The 27,810-nt window shown below is 33.4% G+C and overlaps 2 protein-coding genes, 1 long non-coding RNA gene and 1 other non-coding gene across 6 annotated transcripts; all 4 read left to right on the forward strand.

The window, feature by feature from the left end:
• The first annotated feature begins 11,844 nt into the window (after window positions 1–11,844).
• LOC129894974 (homeobox-leucine zipper protein ATHB-7-like) lies at window positions 11,845–13,012 on the forward strand. Its single transcript, XM_055970578.1, has 2 exons — window positions 11,845–12,261; window positions 12,482–13,012. The coding sequence occupies exons 1-2, from the start codon at window positions 11,929–11,931 to the stop codon at window positions 12,803–12,805; spliced, it is 657 nt and encodes a 218-aa protein (XP_055826553.1). The 5' UTR covers window positions 11,845–11,928; the 3' UTR covers window positions 12,806–13,012.
• Window positions 13,013–16,402: 3,390 nt separating this feature from the next.
• TRNAL-UAG (transfer RNA leucine (anticodon UAG)) lies at window positions 16,403–16,482 on the forward strand. Its single transcript has one exon. It is a non-coding gene; the product is annotated as a tRNA-Leu (tRNA).
• Window positions 16,483–16,511: 29 nt separating this feature from the next.
• Window positions 16,512–21,166, forward strand: LOC129895361 (pyridoxal reductase, chloroplastic-like). Of its 3 annotated transcripts, XR_008767769.1 has the most exons (9): window positions 16,513–16,755; window positions 16,840–17,068; window positions 17,669–17,762; window positions 17,999–18,122; window positions 18,279–18,380; window positions 18,822–18,973; window positions 19,080–19,173; window positions 20,196–20,512; window positions 21,013–21,166. XR_008767769.1 is itself a non-coding variant. In XM_055971074.1 (8 exons), exons 1-8 carry the CDS (start codon window positions 16,627–16,629, stop codon window positions 20,379–20,381), a joined length of 1,098 nt encoding a protein of 365 aa, XP_055827049.1. In that variant the 5' UTR covers window positions 16,512–16,626; the 3' UTR covers window positions 20,382–20,580. The 3 variants fall into 3 exon arrangements, 2 of the variants coding, with proteins under 2 accessions (XP_055827049.1, XP_055827048.1); XM_055971074.1 differs by lacking the exon at window positions 21,013–21,166 and having other exon boundaries at window positions 16,512–16,755; window positions 16,840–17,056; window positions 20,196–20,580; XM_055971073.1 differs by lacking the exon at window positions 21,013–21,166 and having other exon boundaries at window positions 20,196–20,580.
• Window positions 21,167–23,948: 2,782 nt separating this feature from the next.
• On the forward strand, window positions 23,949–27,497 carry LOC129895366 (uncharacterized). Its single transcript, XR_008767772.1, has 2 exons — window positions 23,949–24,571; window positions 27,260–27,497. It is a non-coding gene; the product is annotated as an uncharacterized LOC129895366 (long non-coding RNA).
• Window positions 27,498–27,810: the final 313 nt, after the last annotated feature.

Raw genomic sequence — 27,810 nt, forward strand, 5'->3', positions numbered from 1 at the left:
AAAAATATGTTTTATTGCACAATTTTTCTATTAATTCGTGATGCGAATTCTTTTTCTAGTAGTTACAAAACGCTGGTTGGCTAATGTTTTAGTCTGCAATTGCTATAGATTTTTCTCTCTATATATAAATATTCAACTCCTTTTCCTTTGGAAGAGAGATTAATTGACTCAAAGTTTTTCCGCCCATATTCTATTAGTCTGCTGGGTTTTATTTTTATAATTTTTGTTAGCATTTGTGTTCCTTGTTTTATATTAAAAGAGTTTGTTAAATTTTAGAGGATATGTACTTATATCAGGTGATATATCTTTGAGAATCATGTCTTTGACACATCTCAAACTTTAAAGATTTTTACATGTTTCCTGATCAAGTTTTTTTCCTAAGATTTCCAACATAGAGAGAGTGAAATATACGCAGACGTTATCCTTACTTTACTTTTGTGATATTGAAAAGTTGATTCCGATAGACTCTGTGTTCAAAATGATCACTGAAAATGACAACCAAAATCCAAATATTTCACACACTTTAATATCGGCTTTATAATTCGTTTCCAGACAAAATCTATGGTTGATAATGAAACAAAACCAAGGTCTAAAAAAGAATACAGAATTAAAGTAGGGAGACATTTCTTTAACCAAAGTCCAAAAGGCCACCATTCAAAACTACAATGTTCTAGACTCGAACCAAATGACATCATATTCAATGTGTTCCTTGTGATTTTTCGTTATAAGCCCTTATTCTTCACAACAAATTTAACAAATCATAACCATTTGATTACCAGACGTGTTTTAAATTGGTACCGTTACTTCATATTTGAGTGTAAATATATATCTAAAAATACTCTAAACATCTTAGAATTTTTATGTAATGGACGAAAATATATATTTTCAACTAACTGATGATTAAATTTCCTTACGAAGAGCAAAATCAGATTTACCAATAAGGCACTAACTGAAGGATCAAATCATTTATGTCAAATAAGCAATGCTCTGATATGTAATCTAATTGGGCCCGGAAATACCAATAGTAGTATGGGCCGCTCCTCCCTTGGGTGAATTCTAGTTTTGGGCCTAGAAGTTTTGTAGTAATGGGCTTAAAGCCCAACCTTTCTTATGGTTAGACAAGTGCCACTTCTTCAATTTCATCACTTCAGCAAATTGCAGCCTAACAAAATGTTATTCTAATTAATTACCTTCAATGTCCTTCATATATAAGATATTAAAAGAAGGTGATTTTTTTTAAAAAAACGACTTTAATTTAGGGCATAATCTCAGTCTGTAGCTACAACTTTGATAATTATCATTCGTGGCAATTCTTTATGAGGCTATCCGTCTGTATTTAATGTATTCACGTTGCTTTGTTAGTTGTATTCAAGAATATAGTTTCTCATTCAAGGGGTTAAATAGGGAGAATTGCTGAAATTAGTGTGGATACAACTCGTAGTCTTTAGTAAGTCGACCATCATCTCAAAAATAATTTATTAAAAGTTATTTTTGATAGAACTTCAGCTTAAGCAAAGTGCTCCTTCAATGAATAATTTATTATATGGTTCGATAAGTAATAAATCCAAGAGAACATTTTTGTGAAAGCACATACTTAAGTTAGTGATTTTGGTTACTCGCTTTCCTATTTGAAACAAGTGCTGTCAAATGAGATGTAAATAACTTGTATAACTAAGGGTGTGTTTAGTAAATCACTTGTATAATTAAGGGAGTGTTTAGTACGATAAAAAAATATTTTCTTTTAAAAAAGCTTAATTTCTTACTTATTTTTTGATTTTGATTAGTAAATAAAAAATATTATTATGAAAATCTAGGAAAACTTTATGGGGATGGCGGTGGATGGAGCTGGGTTTCTGTTAAACCATGGAAAGACGACAATTAATGTAGAATGACACTTATGAAACTTATTTTACTATTTCTATTAGAGAAATCATTTCCTCATTTTTAAGAAACTTATTATTCTAAAAAGAATATTATTTTTAAAAAACTGACCAAGCAAATATTAAATAATTATTTTTTTACTTCATACTAAACACACCCTAAATTATCAACTGTCACCTTAACATTCAATAAGAAGTGAATACTTGACTTCCGTTTCAATCAAGGTCAGAGCTAAGGGCTGCAAAATTAAGAGTTCACAGATATTCCTTCGTTTGAAACTTACATTATATTTGTAGAATTAAATTGTATTTATATGTATATAGTGAATCCTAGTGTTTATTTTACTTTTATGATATACTTATTTTTTTATAATTTAATTTTCATAACGAAAATTTTGATTCGCCATTGATTTCAGTGCGAATGAATTATTTTAAAATTATATTTCTCCTCAGTTCATCAATAAAGTCAACAAGACATTTTTTAATTTTCATGAATATGAAAACAGTTTGCTTTCTGTTTTTTCTTCTATGGATATACTTGCTTGTAATAATGATAGAAATATTATTATGACACACAGAGGCGGAACTAGAGGGGTGCGAGGGGTGGCGACCGAACCCCCTTCGTCGGAAAATTGCACTATATATATATTGCGATTTTTTTTATTCATGTACAAATATAATTTTTGCATCCCCTTAACAAATGGAGATTGTGGATTAGTGGATAAGGTGCTTGTGATTGAGCCTGCGATCGTGGGTTCGATTCTCAACAATGACACATATTTTTACTTTTTTCATCCAGTTCCTTATTTTTTAATTTTCTTGAACTCCCTTATCAAATATTCTGGTTCCGCCCCTGATGACACAAAGATGATGTTGTTATGTTTGGAGATGCTAGTTTATAAAAGGAGAAAAAGATGGCAAGCATGGGAGGGACGGCTATGAATACATAAAGATAAATGTGTTGAAAAGGTCACAATGGTCGAAGCAACAGCTAGCAATTTGTACGGCGCTGGCAAACATTATGGAAAGGAATAGTCAGCGGTGTACAAGTCTTATCAAATGTGAAATATGTGATGAATATGTTACTCAAAAGAAATGTAGTTTCATGGGAGATAGAAATTACTTATGAAAATATTTGGAAGCTTATAAATTTCTTTGTAGAAGTTGATGTGGTGCATATTTCAAGATCTTAGAATATGCTAGCACACAATTTAGCAAAAAGATTGATTTCGTTATTACATAAAGTTACTTGAATTTCTGCTTTTTCCTAGTTGGATTGTAATTTACTAATATTATCACATTATTTAACTCAGAGACCATTTATGGATTTTATATAAATAGTTTGTTGGCTGTAGAAAAATAAATAAATAAATAAAGAGTTCAATTGGTTGATCTTTTAGTATAACAACATTTCAATAGCTTGTCCTTAACTATGTCTTAGTTGGTTTGGAGGGTAATTATCCACACGGATAACTCCGGATCGATCCTCCCCTCAATATCTTATGAATCAAATCTATCGCATAGGGCTTACCTATTACGATTTACATTTTTTATTTGATTTCCAGGCTTTGTGAGTTATCTTGAGGTTAAAAAAAAAAAAAAAACATGTCAATAGCTTCAGTAGAGGTCTAGAGGAGAAGTTGCCCAAATAGGGTTTGAAATTGGGATAGGTATCCTAATACAACCCCACATTCACTCAACATCACACACAACCACCCTATTTAATCTTATTACAATTCTCCACACGAAACTCGTGCTCCAACAATTGTCTAATTATTAAAGCGAAATTTTCGCATATAATCACTCAAAAATATCTTAATTATGTTTTATAACTATAATTTACTAATTATAATTTGTAGCTATAGTTTTAGCAACGTTTTTTATAATTCACGCAATATTTGTATACGTTTGTATAATTCGCTATATAATTCGCAGTTTTTTTATAGCGTTTGTATATTTCACTATACAATTCTTGGACAATGTTTGTATAATTCGCTATACAATTTGTAGTGTTTGTACATTTCTCTATACAATTCGATTTGCGCATGGTATTTGTATAAATCGCGCGAAATTATACAAAACTCAACTGTATAATCGCGTGAATTATATAAAATTCAAACTGTAATTACGGTTAGATGTTTGTCGAGCCATAATTAATTTAAACTATAGATATGTTAGTTAATTAACTAGTATATGTTTACTTATTCTCATAATTTTTTCATTAAACAATACCACCTCCTCTGGCCCATGGGTGTTCAAATAAAACCAAAAAATTGTATCGAATCGACAATCGAACCAAATGTGACTATAAATTAATCATAAAAGATAAAGTAAAAATTATGAATTTAAAAATATTACTATATTAAATATAAAAAGGTATCGTTCTCTTTTGACTGATAAAACAGAAAAGGTGTCATATGTATAAATGGAACGGAGGGAGCAATATTTTATTTGGTCTTGTTCACGATAAATTGGGAATAACGAATACGATTGTCATAAACAATTATTACAGCTCGCAGTTAACTTAGTGTGAAATGTATTTCATTTTACGCTTTCACTAAGGTGTTAGCATTTATTTTTTGAAAAATATAATTTATATTTGAAATTACTATTAAAATTTAATTATTAAAAGACAGATTAAAGTTTGAAATAAAAAGTTTATTTTACTTTTAGAAAAATAAGAAAGAGAATAAATATTTTGTTCCCTGTACGTTTGATTAAAAAGAGAATAAACAATTTCCTAAACGTGTATCTTTCGAACGATTAAATAGAAAATAATCAAAAATTAATAAATTATATATATAATTTTAGCTTTTGTATTTATATTTTTGCTTTAAATTATCTTAAATTTTCGTGTCATTTGCACTTTTGCTCCTATTTTGTGTTGATCTGTAATTTTTGTCCCTCGTAATAAATAATTTTTTGTGAGGCATAAATTTATATTTTTACATCATAATTATATCCCACAATTTATAACCCGTATGTTCGATCAATAAAGGATAAAATTATAAATAACTCATTTAAAGGGTGATTCGTGCAATTTCATTTAAATTTACCTAATTCAATGAAGATATAATTTGCGTAGAATTTCAACTATAATTAGGATTTAAATGTGTTTAGAGAAACAGATATAACATCATCATATACTTACATGATTTCCATACTATAAGGGTAGTGGAAATCCTTCACAAATATATAAAAGCATTTAGTGTAATTAAACCCAAATATACTACTCTATCCGTCCATTTTTACTTGTCCATTATTAATTTTGCACATTTTTTTAGAAACTATAAATAGAAGAGTAATTTTATCATATCATCTTTTGAATATAATAAATATAATGTCTTAAAAAATATAACAGAAAAATAACTATTAATTAATAATAAAAATAAATTAAGAATGAAATGTAAATTATCTTTTAATTTTATAAATTAAATAAATATTATTAAATATCTATTTTTAGTACAGTAAAAAATAAAAATGGACGGAGCTGTCAATCCTAATAACAATTTGTTTGTCCGCTCCAAATTGAGCGTTTTGTCCCTTTTGGTCAATCCCTAAATTCGTTTTTTTTTTTTAAAAAAAAAATCAGTTTAAAAAATATGGCCTTTTTCTCCGGAAGTCAAGTTCATTTTTTAATTTCGAAATAATGCCTATTTTCTTAAGCACGAAATCCCTCTATTTTTGTACGAGCAATAAAAGCTTGAAGAGGAATAGATTATGTAAGATATATATATTCTTTACAAAAGTTTTAACATGTGTCGCTCCAAGAAAAATGAAAGTAGAAAACTATTAATTAGGCAATACCTTGCTATAATTGAAAAGGAAAGTCTAATCATGGCCGTTTAGGACAAATTTGGTTGTCATTTTCAGCGTGTTGGTATTTGATATAAGGTGCAATGCACCAGCAAAATTTGCAAGAGTATGGATTCCCACAAGCTAAAAACTACTACAACAGCAATTCAGTGAAATCCCATAATTTGAGGTCTAAATAAGGTAAGATGTACGCAGATCTTACTCCTATCAAGGTAAGACGGATATTTCCGAGAGACCCTCGGCTCAAAAAAAGCATAAACAGAGTCAGATAGGGCTAAGAAGTTCAAAACATTATGAAAAAACAAATAACGCAAATAACGAAAGCGACAAAGATAAAATAGAGTAATAAAAGTACAGAAAGTAATAGAAAGATAATAACAAAAGTCAGAGCACAAGAAATTATAATGCGCTAATACGCCTACTAATACGAAAGAATAACGAGACTATGTACTAGCCTTCTACCCTAATATGGGTCCTCCACACCCTCCTATCTAAGGTCATGTCCTCGGTAAGATGTAACTGCGCCATGTCTTGTCTAATCACCTCTCTCCAATATTTATTCGGCCTACCCCTACCTCTTCTGAAACTATCCATGGCCAACCTCTCACATCTCCGCATTGTGGCATTTGTGTCTCTCCTCTTCACATGCCCAAACTATCTCAGTCGTATTTCCCGCATCTTGTCTTCCACCGAGGCCACTCCTACCTTATCCCGAATAGCCTCATTTCTAAATCTGTCGCTCCTAGTATGCCCACACATTCATCTCAATATTCTCATCTCGGCTACTTTCATCTTTTGAATGTGAGAGACCTTAACTGGCCAACACTCCGTCCCATATAACATAGCCGGTCTAACCACCACTTTGTAGAACTTGCCCTTAAGTTGTGGTGGCACCTTCTTGTCACATAGCACACCGAAAGCGAGCCTCCATTTCATCCACCCTGCCCCAATACGACGTGTGACATCATCGTCAATCTCCCTGCTGGCTTGCATGATAGACCCAAGGTACTTGAAACTACTTTTCTTTTGGATGGCCTGGTCACCAAGCTTAACTTTCGCGCCAACCTCCTGAGGTGTCTCACTAAACTTGCACTCTAAGTACTCTGTCTTGGTCCTACTCAGCTTAAACCCTTTAGACTCCAAGGTATGTCTCCAATCTTACAGTTTAGCGTTAACTCCGCTACGAGTCTCATCGATCAGGACTATGTCCTCTACAAAAATCATACACCATGGCACCTCACCTTGAATTTGTCGCGTCAATCCATCCATCACTAAGGCAAAATAAAAATGGACTAAGGGCATATCCTTGATCCAACCCGATCACAACTGGGAAGTGCTCTGAGTCCCCTCCTACTGTCCTTACCCTGGATTTGACACTCTCATACATGTCCTTGATCACCCTAATATACGCCACAGGTACACTTTTAGCCTCCAAATATCTCCATAGTATCTCTCGTGGAACTTTATCGTAAGCTTTTTCTAGATCGATGAATACCATATGCAAGTCCTTCTTTCTCTCCCTATACTACTCCACCAGTCTCCTCATAAGATGGATGGCTTCTGTAGTTGAGCATCCCGACATAAATCCAAACTTCTCTGAAATAGACATGCCTCTCCTAACCCTCATCTCCACCACTCTTTCCCACACTTTCATAGTATGGCTTATAAGCTTGATACCTTTATAGTTGTTGCAGTTCTGGATATCCCCCTTGTTTTTGTATAGAGGGATCATTAGCTTGACCTCCATTCTTCGGGCATCGTTGCTGTCTTAAAGATGATATTAAATAACATAGTCAGCCACTCCAAAACTACTGAGCTCACGCTCTTCCAAAATTCCCCAGGAATCTCGTCAGGTCCGGTCGCTCTTCCCCAGCGCATCCTACGCACAACACCCTTAACCTCTTTGATCAAAATACTCCTGCAACACTCAAAATCGTGAAGCCTCCCTGTATGTTCCAAATCTCCCACAAGCTAAAAACTACTATCACAAAACTCATCTCGCCGTCAAAATTGCAGGTGGAATGAATAGAATCGCTTTGTTATTATTAATTAGATATTTTAGATTTGAGTTTTATGAAAAAAAAATCTTGATAAAAAGTATTTATGTTTACCTCATAATCGGTGATTCAGATTAGCACTGTATTTATGAATGTGGTTCAAGAATAGGAGTGTGTATCGGTCGATTCGATTTAATTTTATGTATTATCGATTAGGTTTATCAATTTTTGATTTTGAAATACGCTAAATCAATAACAAACCAATAAGATAATTTTTATCGATTTTTGATTTATCGATTTTTTGGTCGTTAACGAACAATTTACCCAATAAGAAAATGCTAATAATATAAATATATGACTTCTCATTTCTCTAACAATTTGGCGCTATACAATGAAACAAACAAATCAGCTGCAAGCCTGCAAATGCTTTGATATACTGAAACAAGAAAGATAATGAGAAATTATATCAATAAGAGCAGATGTAGTATGAAGGCTACAATTACATGTTATATACAATCAAAACATAATAAGAATTTTTTTATGTTAATCAAATTACAGACGTTTACGAACTTGAAAAAGCTACAATTACAAGTAAAATTAATTAAAACTAAAACCAAGCAGTCCAACAAGACAATCTTGAGCAATTCTTAGTTCTTACTTTAATCTTTAGGTTTTGAGTAAAGACTAAAGCGGCCTAGTGCGAAGAAGAAGTACTGTGAATACTGTAGCGTACTGATATAGTGTCTAGTTATATTAAATTATTACTAATATTTAATATTTATGAAGGATAAAGTAGTAATTACTACCGTATTAATGGGTTATCGGTTTACTCAATAACCCAATACTAAAAACGGATACTGAACCGATAACTCGATAATTTTTTATTATAAAAGCAATCAAAAAAAAATAATAACCCAATAACTTTTTTTCGATTTATTGGTCGGTTCGATTTTTGCACACCCCAAATACACAAATTGAGACAACTAAATAACAATATTATTAATTAACGCTAAATTGATTCTCAAACATGATTAAAGTTGATTGACGAAATCAATATAGAAGTATTGACCCAGCAAACAAAGATACAAGTAATCACGGATGTTATTAGCCTGATTTTTCGCATAATTGTCCGGCTATGTCACGAGAAAGTTGTGGAGTGTGTATAAGAACTTCAATATAATGGCTAGTGAGTAATGAAAAGAGCTATATATATTTGACCCTAAATCTTAGGTAACGCCTTGAGTGAATCTCACCACATAACGACCCATATTATTGTGTAACTGATGGAGAGGATTCTGGACTATTCAAAAATGATTGCACTCTTGAGCAGCTTGAACACCCATTACATTTTGAAGCCAACACTATTATTTATATAGAAAATCTAGTAATTTATACAATTATGTAAATTGAGCATCCAATTTTAGTAGCAATTTCAAATTAGAAATAGTTGAGCACCCATAACTAAAAATTCTGAATCTGCCACTGCTTTTGAGCTTTTCTTGACTTGTCATTGGAATGTGTCTGGATCTCGTGACTTCAAAAATAGTCTAACAAAAATAGATGGTTCGAATCTTCAGAGAGGATGTATAATGATATCAAATACATTGTGGCCGGTGCTACCTTTGTTGCATCATCCACTCATGTCTAAACTGTCTTCAATCTTCACGTGTCACCATCAAATACATCCAGCTATCAAGTCTGAATTTTGACACATATAGCTTCCTATTTAGTTGGCCTTATATAACGCGAGTTCAAATTAATCGAAGTTCTAAAAGGAGTATTGAACATCGAATGAAAAAAATCAAAAGTTTGGAATAAAATACTAACGCAATGCCTCTCTTTCGAGAAATTTCTTATAGATTTAAGTCATTTAACATTATATTCATCGATGGACTCAAAAAAACACAGGACATGGTATGTAAGAAACTAGCAGCTATATTATGCTCTTTATGGGTTAATTAATATACAAATACACAAATAATTCAAAAGTCACTCAAAAAGTCAAAAGAGAGGTGAAGTCCCCACTAAAGAAACATGCATGACTTATGAGGTGTCCTTTTCTATCTTATTTATTTGTATTTATTTTTGCCTATTGAATTTCAAAGAATTTCATGAAACTACTAACAAATACTAGTTCTCTCCTTATCAAGAAATAGTTGAATTCCATATAAAACTTACACTCTTAATTTTTTACTTCAAACATATAAAATTTAAATTTTGAATTTGTAATGCTTCTTACTTACCTAACACACACCACAAAAATTAATAGAGAAATCCATCAAGCACGTTTCTAACAAGTAACGAATAGCAACTTCACCTACCACAAAACCATAGCTTCTTCCTCACTAAATTAATAGTTGTCAAGCTTATCACAATTTTGACAACATTGTCGAGAAGGACAAATTTTCAACATTCACGGCTACAAAAAAGATACAATAAAGAAAAGATACCATAAAACATATGACACCTGTATATAGTATAGGAGACGCTTCAAATCTAATAACAACAAATAACCACATCAAAGATCAAACAAACAATTCAAGTAAACGAGGGCAGCACCATTTAGTGTAGGTGATATTAGATTAATTTTAAAATTTAAATTTTAGTGAAGATAAAAATGAAAAATAATTTCTTTTTATTTGTTTAATGATAAAATTATCCGATACTTATTTTGATGAGAGCTACCAATGCCATAATTATTATTATTTTTTTTAAAAAAAGAAGGTGAAGGAGGACCACTTTAAGAAATCAATAGCATACGTGGTATGCTTAAAATCAGAAGAATTGGGAATCTTGAGTCGAAGCTAAAGTCCTAAAATTGGCTCTTTCTTCCTCCTTATGATTATTAATAATACAAGAAACAAAAAGCTATCTTTTTGTTTTTGTAGCTATTAGGCTATCTTATATATCCATTATCTTACTGTCTTTATGTACAGTATAGGACATCTTACTTCCAAAACATCTGTATTTACATTTAAAACAGGATCAAAATTTCCAATTTTTTTGTGTATAGAGATTTCTACATTTAAATTTCAGAATTGCCATACAATACCCCTACAGGTTACCTTAATCAAACTGATATCTCCAAGTAATCTTACAAAAGCCCCGTTTAGTGTAAAGGTTCCATATATTTTTGACATGTTATTCTTAGGAGAAATTTTGATGAAATTGCACTATGCGTTTAGCTCCAAGTTTTTTCAAGTTTTGATGAAATTTCAAAAATATTAGTTTTGTACGGTAAGTTCTAAAAATTATTAAAAATACTCATAAGTTTATATTATTATTTTATAATGAACATGTTCCGTTTAAAAAAATCTTTATAACATAATTGATAACAATCAACAACAACAAAATAACATTATATACAATACATTAATCGAATTAAAAACACATTATTCTTAAATTTTATAGATAAGTTTTATTTAAGAGGGATTAATGGTATTGGTTGATCATATTAACGGAGTAAATTGATAGATAAATATTTAGTTAGAATTAATAAATGATTGGTGTTTTTATAAAATATAAAATTTTGGGGTTATTTTTAAATTTTTAGAACTTCCCAAGTTCTACTTTTTTCTAGAACTTGGGAACTTGGAGATTTTGCCAAAAATATTTGTCAACAAATTGTATGAACAAACACAAATTCCTAAATATTTTTCAAGTTTTTCTCAAAAACTACTTAAGGCCAAATGCTATCAAAATCATTTAACTTTATTTTATAACACAGAAATTACTCAACTACTGTTATTTCACCTACAAAATCAATCAATCAGTTGTATAATTCTTTATCTTAATTAGACAGGTATAATTCTTATCTTAATTAGACAGTTACAATGGAGCTACATCTAAAAATATTTTCTACGTACCCAATGTAATCTAGTTGATTGACTTTTGTGTTAAAGAGCTAAGTGACTTTTTGAGGTATAAGTTGTTAGTGAAGTGAGAGTCTGAGAAATTAACAGGTTAAAAAGCACTGCACAGATGGAAGGTATCAATAAATTTAAAGATATCAGAAATGTCCAAAAGAAATAAGTTGGAAAAAGATACACGACACCTTAGACAATTGGCAAACCACAAGTCCCCATCAAATGAAAGCAACCACAAGCGATATTTGTTACATGAATGACTATATAATAGTTGAAAGCACCTATTTCACCAATTTTTAAACATAATTTCTTGTCAATACAACAAGAACATTTAGCTTCTCTTTCTGAACCTGGAACTCAACAGAGTAAATGGAACCAGAAGTTGAAAATTCTGAGATTCCCAAATTCAAAAAACCGTTAAAGAACAAGTGTGAAAATGTTAAAAGGTTTAGTGATGAGCAAGTGAAGTTACTTGAGTCCATGTTTAAACAAGGGACAAAGATAGAGCCAAGAGAGAAGCTGAAATTGGCAAGAGATCTCGGGTTGCAACCACGCCAAGTAGCTATTTGGTTTCAGAACAAAAGGGCCAGATGGAAATCGAAGCAATTAGAACACGAATATCGGATACTTCAATCAAAATTTGACAATTTAAACATGCAATTTCAATCCTTGAAGACAGAAAAGGAGAGACTGCTCATTCAGGTATCTTTTCCTTTTCGCCGAAAAAATTACACATTATATCAAGGGTCAAAATAACTCTTTATATTTATAGTAGATGTTGAATCGTATTGCCTAGTTTGTTTGTTTACTTCTTTATATACTTAATTTCTTTAGTGAAAATTTTGGCTACGCTGCTATGTTTTACTCTTTTGCATCACCACAAAACTTATGGAAACTAATAAAATTTGTTGTTTTGAAACAGTTGGAGACATTAAATGATCAGCTAGAAAACAACGCTCAAGGCAGCAGAAGCCAAGATTCAAGAGAGAGTGAATTGCACACAAGTCCAGAAAATGGATTTACAGACTTAGAGTTGAAAGATTGTTCAGGTTGCTCCGATTCAAGATTTGGTCACAAGAGTGTAAATGAAGAGGATGATGACACAACAGAAGGAACAGATAAATACTTCACTCCTAAAGAAGAAGCAGAGTTTTGGAACCTGGAGAAATTAGGAGATAATAATTCCTTAGAACATTGGTGTGTTGGCTTAGGTAGTTTCTCCAATTCTAAGTTGTGGGACTTTTGAGCCTCACAATTGTACATACCAACTTTATCAAACTAGTAGAACAGAAGGAAGGAATATATATAAATATATAGATAGATAGATAGATAGATCTCAGTTATCTGTTTTCTTCTTTTCCATTGTGCCCAAGAATCAGAATGTAGCTTTATTAAAAACAGAGGCTTTGCTTGTGAATCCTTGAACAAGATGCTTGATTTTGTTTTATCCCAACCCTTCTTATTGTTCACAAAAAATCTTAGAAAGAGGAAAAAGGTGGTAGCCTGCACGAAGCATCCCCCAATAACGTAGGGTCTAGGAACGATTGCGAACTAAAGGTGTAATATAGGCTGCATATACTAAGGCAACCATCAATGATTGATTTACTATTATTTTTTTTATTTTTCCATTAAAATTTCTCATAAATGTTTGATAGTTATTTTCATAAATATTTTAATTGAGTCAGTGATGGTTCATTCAAAAAAGAATGATCATTGTCAATCTCAAAAATAAGATGAAAAAATGTTTGGGGTATTCCTAGAACTTCAATGAAAATTTATTTGTCACCGTGCATTTTTCAGTGAACTGTTTGATGAAAATAAATGAAAAAATTATATTTTATAGCAATAATTTCCTATTAATTTCCATGGGAGAAGTCTTATGTTTCTAATAGTGATTTCATTGCTTGAACCTGTTACGTATATAAATCATACGGAGATAACATTATCGTTGTTTCAAGACTCTTTCTATTAAAAATAAAAAAAAAGGACTGTATTTTCTTCTTGTGTGACCATAACCAAATTGCCCATCACATGGTATAATTAAACTAAGTAGGCGTTTGGACATGCGATATGAAATCAGTGTTTGGACATGCGATTTAACGCCGATTTCATAACATGATTTCATATCATGAGACGAAATCCTGAATTCTCCAAAAATCATGATTTGGGATTTTTCAAATACAAAAATTGACCCACAAGTTTATATTTTATAAAAATAAACCTACATTTATATCTACTTACCGTTCGTTTCATATGTAAATAAAATTAATTCCTATTTTACCATTTAATTCACCAAATTCATTATCTTTTATCAAATTTTTTGCTACTTCATTCAAATCAACGTTTAATAAAAAATAATTTTTCATCATTATATTGAGTGGACAAGACTCACAACAATATTGATGTATTCTTTATTTGGTAGGATTGTGTTGGTGAGATTGATGGAACATATATAGAATGGGAGGTTCTTAAAGCAGTGCAACAAGCATATCATAATAGCAAAGGAAGAACATCACAAAATGTCTTATGTGTTTGTGATTTTGATATGTGATTTCCCTTCGTTGTTGCTGGTTGGGAAGATACTACACATGATAGTAAAGTATTTGAGAATGCACTTGTTGAGCCAACGTCACAATTTTCATTTACACAACATGATAACTTTAAATTACATCCTTACTAATTTCAATCATTTAGAAAACTCATCGCTTATAATAAGTATTATTTATTTACACAATACTATCTTATTTGTTGGTAGATAAATATTATGGTATTGATGCTGATTTTTGAAACACGAAAGAATTTTTAGTTCCATACAAAGGAGTACACTGTCATTTGCAAGATTACAGAGGAAGGGAAAGAAAGCCTCAGAACGTCAAAAAATTGTTTTACTATAGGCATTCATCTCTGTGCAATGTGATTGACTGAATTTTTGGAGCTTGAAAAAATAGATTTAGAGGCATGATCCATTATGATATTGACACACAAGTGAAAATTGTCATAGCTTGTGTAGTGTTACATAATTTCTTGGGGAGAATACTAAAGGAATGATGAAACATTTACGGTCTATGAACATGAAGATATAATTACTGATGATATTGACCAACAAATGGCTCAAAGTAGCAACGTTGGTTCGTCTTCTATGTCATATGATCGAGAAATGCAAGTTCAACGTGAGGAGATTGTCCGTACAATGTAGGAAGAATATATTAAAGACTAGTACAATACAACTTATGTTTAATTCGATTTTTTGTTGAATTAATTAAGATTTGATCAATAAATATTATATTTTTTTAAGAATAGTTTTCTGATAGCATATTATGCGATTTGATAAATTTTTGTTTATATGGTAAGATTAAATAAAGAATTGGACAATTTTAATAGTTATACAACTTATGAGATTTTTATGTTAATGAGAAAACATACAACATAAAAAGTCCAAATCACATGTTCAAACAAAACTTCAACTTCATCTCATAATTTCATATCATGATTTCATATCGCATTGCCAAACGGGCCCTAAGAGTTCGTTTGGGTATGTGATATGAAATAATATGAGATGAAGTTGAAGTTTTGTTTGAACATGTAATTTAAAATTTTACGTTATATTTTTTTGCTCATAAACATAAAAAAATCATAAGTTGTGAAAACTATCAAAATTGTCACAATTCTTTATACAATCTTACCAAATAAGCAAAGTTCATAACAAAAGTTAATACACTATCACAAACTTATTTTTCTAAAAAAATACAATATTTATTGATCAAATTTTTGTTCAATAAAAAGATAAAATTAATCATGAATTATAGTGTATTACTCTTTAATAAAATTGAACATGGTCAATATCATTAGTAATTATATCATCATATTCATATTCCGTGAAGATTTCATGATTCCTTTGATATTCTCACAAAAAATTATATAGATATAAAATGATGGGTTTCTTTTTAAACTTGTGGTCAATTTTTATACTTGAAAAATGTAAAATCAAGTTTTTTGGAGAATTTGGCATGATTTGAAATTATGTGATGAAATTACATGTCCAAATACTGATTTCATCTCATAATTTCAAATCACGAGATGATATCGCATATCAAAACGCCTACTAAGTTATGTGAATGAAATTAGAGATACTTATCAAGTTTAAGACAACTTCTAATTCACCAGATTAAGAGTAACACCACTGGAGTAGAGATACATGTAGGTACCTCTAGCATATTTGAAGGCGTGTTTTTATTTAATTTCCTTTTTTATCCATCCATTAGTTAACTTTAATCTAATGAGAAGACAATTGAGTAAATTCACTCGAGAAAGATCCAACATCAAGAAACCTATAAATTCTAGCTAGTTTTGTTCCTAATGTCTAATGATGTTGTCTTAAAAAAATTGAACCTTCAATTAATTAAAATGTAATATTTTGATCCCTATATATAAGAAATATATACTCCCTCTAATTTATATTAAGTGAATTGTTGGATTTGGTACACTCCTTAAAAAAATATTTAAGTATATTAATTAAAAATTACTTTCTACTATTATCTTTTTTATTATTTCCAAACTATTCTACTGAAAAATGTAAAGTGGTTCTCATTAAATGAAGAATAATTATGAAAAAATAGGCTCAATAATTTTTTTGAACTTTGAATAATTCACTTATTTTAAATTATGAAAAAAATCTCAACAATCCACTTAATATGGACCAGAGGGAATAACAATTAGGATGTTTATAAAATTGTATTTTCCCATATATAAAACAACAATATAATTTAACATAAATACGAATAATCAAATAATATAACACTTGATGGTAAATTTCTAAAAGATCCACAAAATTAGGTTATTGTACGACGGTTTGGCCGAGTGGTCTAAGGCGCCAGATTTAGGCTCTGGTCCGAAAGGGCGTGGGTTCAAATCCCACAGCCGTCAGTTTTAATTTTTAATCTTTTTCCCTTTTTTGGGTGCTCTTTTCAGGTGAAAATCCGTCGGTCTATCTTCTTTCTTTCTTCTTGGAGTTTTTTCCAGCTGAAAATATCCGTTTTATCCAAAACTTGCCCTTTCCCACTGGAAGCAATGGCTGTCTGTCTCTCAGCTTCAAATTCCATTGCTTACATAAGATTCAGCAATTCAACAACTGATCCTGTTCCATCTTCCTCTGTTTTCAAATCCCTCAAAATTCCCCGTTTCTGGCCATGGCAAAAGGTACTTTCTTGAATGTACTTCATCTCCTTTTGCTAGGCTACACGAATTTCCAGAAAATAAAGGTTAATTGTGTTGAATTTACAGGTAAAGATGGGACCTTTGACAGTATCTCCAATGGGGTTTGGTACTTGGGCATGGGGCAATCAGCTTCTCTGGGGTTATCAAGATTCTATGGACTCTGAACTTCAGAGGACTTTCAATCTTGCTGTGGAGAATGGCATTAACCTATATGATACGGCTGATTCTTATGGGACTGGAAGGTTAAATGGACAAAGTGAGAAACTTCTTGGAAAATTCATTCGTGAGTTTCCAGGTGACATTGCTTTGTTCTTGTTTCTCATTAAAAGTAGGAACTATGTCATCAGGGAAAAGAACCAATTCTTGATTTTGAACATTTCACGGGCTAATTCATTAGGTAGTTTTGAATAGCTTATCATATACATTTTCTTTTTATAACTGTCTAATGTCGGGTATATACTATCCTCCCCATGCTACACTTGTGGGATTACATTGGTATGTTGTTGTTTTTGGTGTCTAGGCCTCCTCTAATACTTTTACGTCATTCTCTTTAGGAACTAGGAGTAGAATTACATTGGTGATTCGGGTGAGCCAGTCACAGGACACTTATGTTTCATCTTAATTGCTACACATTAATGGAAAAAATAGAGCAGCATTGAACTTAAGTTTAGATTCCCAATTTTTCATGTTTTTTTGTATGTTGTTTAGAAGAATTGTTTGCTACTCTCAGTGACTCAGAAATTATATAAATCTGTAATATTCTTTAAACTTTGAGTTACATAATACCTTCCTTTCTTGGATGAATTTCTGTCTGAGCATTTGGTGCTCAGTAAGTTTGTTAAGGTAACCAAAATTTTCTTTTGTTTTCTACGTTTTTGATTTATCATGTTTTCAGGAGACAAGCAAGTGAAGAATGACATTGTGATTGCAACAAAATTTGCAGCATACCCATGGCGCCTAACACCTGGACAATTTGTGAATGCTTGCAAGTATTGCTCATCCTCATTTCTTTTCTTTGAATATTATAACTCCAGTTTTATGGGGGGAAATACATATGTTAGAATTTTCATTTGATTCAAGTTACGTGTTTGTTAGAAGTGCACTAAATTACTCTATCTACTGTGTTATCTAGTACGACAAACTTTTAAGAAAGACATTAGGCTCATAATTTGGTTGTTCCTTATGAAGCAATAAGATGATTTTATTATATAGAACTTTGTGACAGGTCTTCTCTGGAAAGGATGCAAATTGGGCAAATTGGAATTGGACAATTGCACTGGTCAACTGCAAATTATGCACCTCTGCAGGAACGAGCTCTTTGGGATGGTTTAGTTGCCATGTATGAGAAGGTTAATAATATTTTTGGTGTTATTCTGTCGCTCTTTAAAGAAATTCTGAATCTACTTTCTCTGCTAAATCTGGTCTTCATTATCACCTATAGATAAAAATACTTGCTCGTTTCATATTGTTGCATAGAATCAATTTATTATGTTTCTCTCGTGCAGGGTTTAGTTCGTGCAGTAGGAGTGAGCAACTACGGACCAAAGCAGCTGCTGAAAATACACAAATATCTTGATGACCGAGGAGTTCCTTTGCGTTCAGTCCAGGTGCTGAGTCTTCTTCTTACTTTACTTTGTCGTACGCAGTTACCTTTCTCTTAGAAGCAAATACAATTTTCTTACATTTACAATGCTCAAGTTAGATTACATACAGTGTGGAATGCTCTGTTGTTTAAAATGGGTAAAAGCCAACAATGTATGACTTCTCTTAAGAAAATGAAGACAGTCAGCTCTAATAGAACCGACTTAGTACCTGTGCTAGTAGGACGTAGCAGGTATCCAGTAGATTCGTCGAGATCATGCTAGATAGGCTTGATAACTCTGTTATCCCAAAAAAAGAAAAGAGAGAGAGAGAGAGTCGATCATCTCTAATGTTCAAGCATTGTTAGTGGTCATCAAATACCATATGACCAGTTTGTACTTCAATTGTTTCGTATCGTTGCTTGCTTTGGTTCTGCAATTTTAAGCCAGTGACCTTTCCAACATCAGATACAATTTTCATTGCTGAGTATGGGTAGTGATCAGATGGAGATAAAAAATATATGTGATTCTCTAGGCATACGGGTCATAGCATACAGTCCTCTGGGTCTTGGTATGCTCACCGGGAAATATACGCCCTCTAATCTTCCACCTGGGCCAAGGTACACCCTCTCAATTTCTTCCCACGTTTGAATTTAACTAGTAAATGACCAAGTACAGCTCAAGCTATTATTTGATACTTGTCTCAATGTAAAACATCACTTGTAGGGGACTACTCTTTAGACAAATTCTGCCTGGATTGGAGCCTCTACTTACCTCACTGGGAGAAATAGCTCAACGACGTCGGAAAACAATACCACAGGTAAACGCTTTTTGAAATTTTAGTGTAATGCTCTTTCCATCTGTGTTACAAAAATTCTATTTGGCTCTTTTCATACCAACAAGCAGCCACTGCTGGTTCAGTATTCTCATCTAATAGGCTTTTCATATAGTTTGGTGTTTGCAATAACTCAAAACACTGCAGTGGTGTTATTTGTTACATTTATGTAGCTTCTATTTCTTAGATTTTAAGCTTGATGTTAGATCTGCTTGAGAGTATAAGATAAAATAATCTCAGCATAAAATCTACATAAAACTAATATAACATTTGATTATCAATATTTAACAAGAGAACGTGAAACAAGAATGCAAGTTACCAACACCTGGATAAGAACATCTAATACGTAAAAAGTACACGTGAAGTTAACTATTGATTTTGATACTGCCACCCCTGCATAACGAACCTCGTATTATTACTCATTGCATAGCAATGCCTGAACTATTATCCATTGTAAGTTATAACTAGTTCATAAACCAAACAGCCTATAAAAGTGAATACACTACAAGGCTACATACTTGGTATACAACAATAATTCATTTCATATGGTAAAATGGCCTTCCTTCTAGTCACCGCCAGAGTTTTCATAAATGACAGGGTGTTGTGCTAGGTTATACTGATGCTTAAATTAGTTTGATTTGCGATATCAGATGCACTTCTCAATGCTTTCTGGAGTTAACTCCACTGCAATAACTTTCCATCACCTATGTTTGCCTTGTATTGACTGTACATGAGCATTGTTCCTTGATATTTAAGACTCCATCGTTAGAACTTCCTTTAGCTTGGGTTAGTTGCTTCTCCTAGTAATAGACCTTCAGTAATTTCTAATGTTGACCTTTGCAAAGTGGAGCATATCTCTGTATTGTATTGGATTTGCAATAGAATCTTGTAGGATCTTTCTCAACTAGTTTCTCTTCACTAAAATTTACTCCCCACTACTCTGACATTTTCATTGCATGTTGGTAGTTATCCCCTTTGCGGGCAACTAACATAAAGTCACGATGCAGGTAGCTATCAACTGGTGTATATGCAAGGGTACAATTCCTATCCCTGGAGTCAAGTCTGTAAAACAAACTGAAGAGAACCTAGGAGCCCTTGGTTGGCAACTCAGTTCTGATGAATTGCTCCAATTAGAATCCACGGCTCTTGATTCTCCACAGAAGATGATCCAAAACGTATTTCAGACAAAGTGATGACTTCTTCACATAATGGATATGTTTAAGGAAGATATACTTGAAGAAGTTAATATTCGAGCTGAAGGACACCAATGTACACATTTGGATCATTTGCTATTCAGAATAGCTTTCTCTCAAATATATGCAAGGTAGCTTTGTGCACAGTGTGTAATGTATATCCTGTTCATGGAAGTAAAATTTTAGATGCTTGTCTCAAGGTTAAGAGAGTAGGACCACAACACACATACTCCTCAGCTAGTCTAGATATGTCTACTGCTGGTAAGAACAGAAAACATGACCACCAAAAAACCAACTGCCAATAATCATAACAAGCTCAAAACGAGCACTAAATTTTTGTAAATGGAACTGGAGTTGAAACAAATGTGCCACAGTTAAAAAGACAACAATAGATCCACCAATATATGAGCTAAGCAAAAGAGCTAGAAAATCATGCAATTGCCATAACATCTCGACAGGAAATGCAGCTGACTGTCTACTTAATCTTCTTCTTTGGCCTCAACTGCAAAGCAAGTTACAAAAGAAACAGTTGTGTATGGAGTCAAGTTATACATGATACAAAATCTTGCAGAAAATTCTCAAGAAGTTGTGAGTTACATGGTTGTTGTGACCGCATTTCTTCTTCCTGCAGTTCACAGCACGAGGATGCAAACGCGCATAGCACCTGCAGCGAAAATGTGATTATAAACTTGAGTTCTGGATACCTCGCATAGAAGATCGTTAGTTTGCCAGAGTTCAAGGGTGATTCAGTTTTTTCAGGCTACCAAGAGCTCATCTCTATCTTGGTATTTTTATGACTTTCGGGTTGCATCTCCTTTCCTTTAGACTTGTTGTTTGCTAGAAGTTTTGGTAAAATGACTTTCAGGTCCTAGTTGTTAAATTTCCGCATGTTTTGGGTTGATTGACTAGATTTCTGAGTTTATGAAAACTTAGTCTTTATTTCGTTAATTAAACCTACTTCAGCAACTTTAAATGCCTTGTCTCTTTAAATATGTTGAGTTTTAGGTGTAGTATCGGTTCTCCCACTAGAGGGTTAGTGTGGTTGTCAATCACGGTGGGTCAGGGTTGTGACAAAGTTAGTATCAGAGCCCTAGGTTCGTTGATCTCGTTGTACCAAAATGAGTCTAGTAGAGTTTTGTGGAACGGTACAGAGATGTCATATTCTTTTTCTTCGAGAGGCTACATGACTTTAGGAAAAATTTCCTATCTTCTTTCCTTCGTGCTATAACTTGATTCATATTGGTATCTAGTGACTCAAGTATCTAACTTCTTTCACTCTCTTGTCCACATATGGTTAACACACGCTACAATGATGCTTGGCCCGTAGTCCTCGTTGAGCCAGAAGAGGAGCTAGTTGCAACAAGACGTGGCCGAGGTGGGGCAGGAGAAGAGGATGCGGTAGAGGCCGGGGAAGAGCGGCGCCTGCCAGGGGTGAATCTCCAATTGAGGAGATGCCGAGAGAAGAAGCCTATCCCACACCCAGGAAGAGGTAGATGGGAATGTAGAGGTTGAGGAAGAAGTAGCTACGGAACAGGTGGAGGACACCCAAGCTGTGGTTGTTGGTCTTCCCCCTCTGGACCTTATATTGGCTTAGCAGATAATGGATTTATTGAGTAGATTGGATGGTACTGGAGTTATCCCCATAATGCCTGCAGCACCAGCTCCCGTTGCTCATCCATTTGCTGCTGCAACTCCTCAGACAGAGGGAGTGTTAGGCACTGATGCCTTCTTCCGTCCACTTATGAGGCTAGTGATGTCTGGCACTGAGCATGATATGCTGATCAAGTTTCTTAAGCTTAAGCCTCCAGTCTTCCACGATTCTGAGAGTGAGGATGCGTATAAGTTCATCCCTGACTGTTATGAAAGGTTGCACAAGTTGGGGATAGTTCACCTGCACAGGGTTGAATTTGTGACCTTCCAACTGTAGGGTGAAGACAAGCAGTGGTGGAGGGCCTATGTGGAGTGTCGCTCACTAGTTTTGCCTCTACTTATTTTGGTCTAGTTCTATGCTCTGTTTCTGGAAAAGTATGTACTCCGGACCGTAAGAGATCGCAAGAAGGACGAGTTTATACCATGTGTAGAACGTCTGTGTCTAATTGTTCAACTTTATACAAGTTTAGTTTTCTATGTGTGCTCATCCAAAATTGAAGGCTATAGATGTGAATCAAACAACTTAGCTTTTCGGAGGGGACGAATCTATGATTTCGTATGTCTTAACTGAGGCCAAGTTAAAGAACACGTTACTATATTATGCCTAAGAGATAAGTGAAATTTAAATATGCATGCACATAATACATATGTATGTACTTATGCATGTAGTACTAAAATAACAATCATTAAAAAATAACATTAGATTTTGCAACAAACTTATAAAAGGTTATTCTACGTAAATTAATTTAAATAACTTAAATAAAAATCTATAAATACATAGGTTAAAAATATAAATATTATATTATATATAAAAAGATGTTACATAAATGGAAGATTAAAAATGACAAGGATAAAATAGGCTTTGCATAGAATAAAGGGAGGAGAATGACTATTTTTCAAAGTTGAGAAGGATGTTTGATTTTTAAATCAAAGTTGGGGGTGTAAATAATTTTCACCAAATTATAAACTGATTTAATTTTTGAAGTGGCATTCGGGTGACTATTACATGACTAGACACTTTTATAGGTTAATTCCAATTTGCTTATTTCTGATGTCTTGCAGGTAGCTCCTCGCCTTCGACAGAAATCAGCAAGCTTTTAAGAGATATGAGTTCCTCTATTGCATAATTTGAAACACGGGTACTCCAGAACTAAGTTCTGTGCTTACACAAGTTATGCATTATTTTCTTCTCCTTACACTGTAGGAGCAAATTGTTTTCAATAGAAGTCTGCTTTAACAATTAAATTTAATAAATTAGTGTAAATTTCAAGTGTTACGTTCTTAAACATTATTCGGGTGTCATAAATTCTTACAAATGAAATAAAACTAAAGAGACATGAGGTAATTCGAGCCATTATCTAATTATCTGATACAGAACGTCTCTTATTTAACAGTTAGAAATTGGTCGTAGCTGAAATTTGAAATGTAAGATTCTCCCTTTATAACATCAATGTACAGTTTGTTGCCACAAACTGTTGTATTTTCTTTATTCATGATTTGAATTCTCTCTTTTTTTTAATCCCTTAAAGAAATACATGTTATCAGTTCCCCATCCTCTTCCTCTTCCAACACCTCAGCACTACAACAAGCTTCAAAGTGGGCAATACAAGTGTCCCTCTCAATACCTCTGCACCATTACCACTACCTTCGATCTGATGAAATTTCTAATGCATGCCACCGTTTCTCTCCACAACGTTGTATGTCACAAGATCTCTCTTCAGTCATCTACAAAGATGCCAATGAGGTTGAGCTTGAAGCCACTATAACCTGCCTTCACAGGTAATGTTCAATTACATTAGCATGTTTTGACTTTATATTATCCTAGCTGTGCATCATGGCTGATTAGTCCTCTTTTATCTGTCTGTTTATACTTAAGCTTCGCCAACTGAAAAATATTGACCAACTCTAATCTGCTAACTTTCTCATGCAACTATATCATTGAGATTACCAATTTATTTGTATGGTATTTGGTGATTGATGAAAGCTCCTTCGTAGAAAATTAATTAGCTTTTTTTATGGTGCTTTAGTTGGCTGTCTGTTTGAAAACTCCTTATTTCTCAAATCCTCGCCCGCAATCACCCTACTACAACAATTCTTGATAGAGATGTTGTTACAACTCCACCTTTTCCCTTTTAAACTTTCGTTTCTAGGATAGAAATCAAAAGACGTGGAATTTACATGTCTGTTGTTCTTTTATTTATTGGAGTAGTTTCGTTTTAGATTTATTTTACGTGAGACATATCAAAAATCAACTCTCTATATCCTTTACTCAACCCAACAAAACCCATTATCTCCACAAACACTAACACTATTGGGCTCTGCACAAACATTCAACAAACCGAAAAAGCCTCCCTCCGCCCTTATTACACATAACCTTATTTCTAGGGTTTACTAAATCATATATACTTCCTTCGTCTTCCTCTCCCTAGAGACAAACACATGTTTCCTAGCTGGAACAACCAGCTCACGCTTGTTGGCGCGTACACATAGTTTGAATATCTGCCATACGAATCAACATATAAATCGAAGCAGATTTAAAGGTATCCCTTTATCAAAAATTGACAATTTTTTTTACAATTTTGTGCAACTTTTGTCTAATACACTGCCAAGGATTCAACATAAATTGCTAAAATCAAAGCGGATTTAAAGGTATTACCTTTTCCCTTCTCGAAATAAAAAATTGACAGTCTTTTACAAATTTGTGTAACTCTAGTCTAATACATTTGTTTTGTTTCCGCATCTTCTTTAAATTCCTCTGTTTTGACTATAGTTCATTGGGGAGATTCAGAGAGTTGTCTTCTAAGTTCCAAACTGCTTCTATAGGTTGATCTAGTGCCCCTGCACTGAACTCACCATGTCCTGTCAGCATTCCTCCGAAGTTGGCCCCAACCCCAAGTCCCATAGAATTAGGTTGACTTGGTGCAGTGGCATCAAGTCCTGTAGGCAGTCCTGCACGATTGATCTTACCATGCCCCGTAGGCATCCCTCCATAGTTTGCCCCAACACCAAGTCCCATAGAATTAGATTGATGTGGTGCAGTGGCAGGCAGTCCTACACCGCTTAGCTCACCATGAGGCATTCCTCCATAGTTACTCAAGTGCTGATGTTGTCCCATAGGCATATCTACATAGTTACCCATTGAAGTATGCGGTCTCATAGGCATTCCTGCATAGTTAAATCATATTTTGATGTTGTCCTGTAGGCAGTCCTGCATTTCTTCCCGTAGGCATTCCTCCATAGTTGGTCCCAACCCCAAGTCCCATAGAATTAGGTTGACTTGGTGCAGTGGCATCAAGTCTTGTAGGCAGTCCTGCATTGTTGATCTCACCATGTCCAACACCAAGTCCCATAGAATTAGATTGATGTGGTGCAGTAGCAGGCAGTCCTGCACCGCTGATCTCACAATGAGGCATTCCTCCATAGTTACTCATGTGCTGATGCTGTCCCATAGGCATACCTACATAGTTATGTGGTTTCATAGGCATTCCTGCATAGTTAAATCATATTTTGATGTTGTCTCATAGGCATTCCTACAGTGTTACCCATAGAAGTCTGTTGATGTGGTCCCATAGGCATTCCTGCATAGTTCCAGTGTTGATTTTGTGTCCCTGCATTGCCTCCACTGGACATAATATAGTTCAAGAAACGTTAGTAAATTAGTGCTTCTACGGTTACTGGAACAGTAATGTGTATGTTCGAGATTGACAAAAGCTTAGATCCCGGGCTTGTAAAATTGTGTTCTTGCATTCATTATTTATTGTTTCTTATGGATTTTTGATCATAGATTGCACAATTGCAATTCTTGATTCTTTTCAGTTTTAAATCCTTAATTCAGTTTTAAATGAAAAAGAACAGAAAATCCTGGAAAAAAAATCTACCACTTATTGTCACAAGAGAGAACCAGTTCTGCATAATTGCCAATACAACACTAAACCACAAAGTTCATTGAACAAGTTTTTTGACAGTATTTGGCTTTTATATCAGGAAAATTAACAATTGACAGAGTTAAATGCATAAAGAAACATAGCATATCCATGAACTTTGATCAATAAGACAACCAATACTCATAATTTACATCATGAACCCTAGAAATCAAAGTGGGAGAATTCATGAAAAAACTCTTCAATTTAATTCAATAACCATCAAATTATATCAAAATAGATTTATGATCATGCTATTGTCTTTCCTATGATGTCTATGATCATATTTTATGAGAGTTCCATTGAAATATTGACTTAGCACTGAGTGGACCGGGAGGTGACAAATGTCAACTCCTAAGGGTGACACGTGTCCAGCCCCTATTGGTCCACGTATCCATGTCACGGCTCCTACGCTGCCACTTCCTTCCTTAGAGTCATTTGATAGTGTCGTAGCTTATCCGGCTCACATATTAATTTCTAAGGAACTTAAGAGAATGGAACGTAAATGATGAATTTTTGCATCTTTGTCTTTGAGTATTTGGTCTCGTTTTTCATTTTCTTCTTTCTCTTCCTTTTCTTTCTGCTGCTGTGTAATTTTTTTTCTGGCCTTAGCCAATAGGCTGGCAAATTCATCTTCTCTCTCATTTTGAGAGAGGTACTTCGTACAAACCCCCCTCAATTTTTCAAGTCCAAATTCTTGTTTAAGCTCCATGAAGGAAGAACCTAGAGTCTTGGAGAGGTTTCTAGAAGACTCTAAATTCTTATGGAATATTGTAGAGAAGTCTTGAAAGACATAGAGTACTCTAGAATTCTCTAGAATGTGTAGAGAATTCTATAATATGGACTTCTTTGTAAATATGGAAGTATTTGTATAACAATTTTTATTTATACTTGAGCCCCTAAGGAGTAGTATAAATAGAGGGGACAATTTCATTTGTAACAAACCATCTAGAAATTAAGCATTTTTCCAAGTAATACAAAGCCTTTTTCATAAAAGCTCCCCTGTCTTTCTTACAATCTAGCGTTCCCTTAGCGATGTAGTCTTAAAGACTTACTTGAGCTTGCAAGATCGTGAAAGATTCGTGAGTAAGTTGTCAAGTGTCGCACGGAGGTCTTAGTTGAAGTCTACGTCCGTGACAACGTGGTATTTCTTTTTTTCTAGAAGAAAATGTGGTGTAAGGCTGCAACCTGGACATGCTTGTTTTTTTTTCCAAGCCATGGTTGCACATGCCCCACAATTTGAGAGTGTTTCTTGTGGTTGATTAACATCTTCTTGATTAGTGGGTGCTTGTGATTCTGCCATTGCAGGTTCTATTCTTGATGACTTCACTTTCTTGATGGATTATCAGGAGCTTTGATGATTTAGGAGAGAATGTTGTAATGGATTATATTCTTGATGACTTCACTTTCTTGATGGATTATTGTAAACAAGAGTTTTGATGATTTAGGAGAGAATGTTGTAATGGATTATATTCTTGATGACTTCACTTTTTTGATGGAGCTTTGATGATTTAGGAGAGAATGTTGTAATGGATTATATTCTTGATGACTTTGTTTTCTTGATGGATTATTGTAATAGGAGCTTTGATAATTTAGGAGAGAATAGGAGCTTTGATGATTTAGGAGAGAATGTCATAATGGATTATGAGAGAGGTTCTTATAGCTATAATTTTTACAGTCTTCAATTCTTGATTAAAGGTTCTTATAGCTAATTTTCACTAAGTCTTGAATTCTTGATTCACGTGTGTTTATGTTAATCAACGACGATAAAGATCATATTTTTCTTGCTAGTAAATTGTAATCTATTAGAGAAACTTTATGAAAATACAATTTTATTCTTATTATCTCGACAGTATTAA

Source organism: Solanum dulcamara, chromosome 7 (genome assembly GCF_947179165.1).
Source record: "Solanum dulcamara chromosome 7, daSolDulc1.2, whole genome shotgun sequence".
In the NCBI taxonomy this organism is placed as follows: Eukaryota; Viridiplantae; Streptophyta; class Magnoliopsida; order Solanales; family Solanaceae; genus Solanum; species Solanum dulcamara.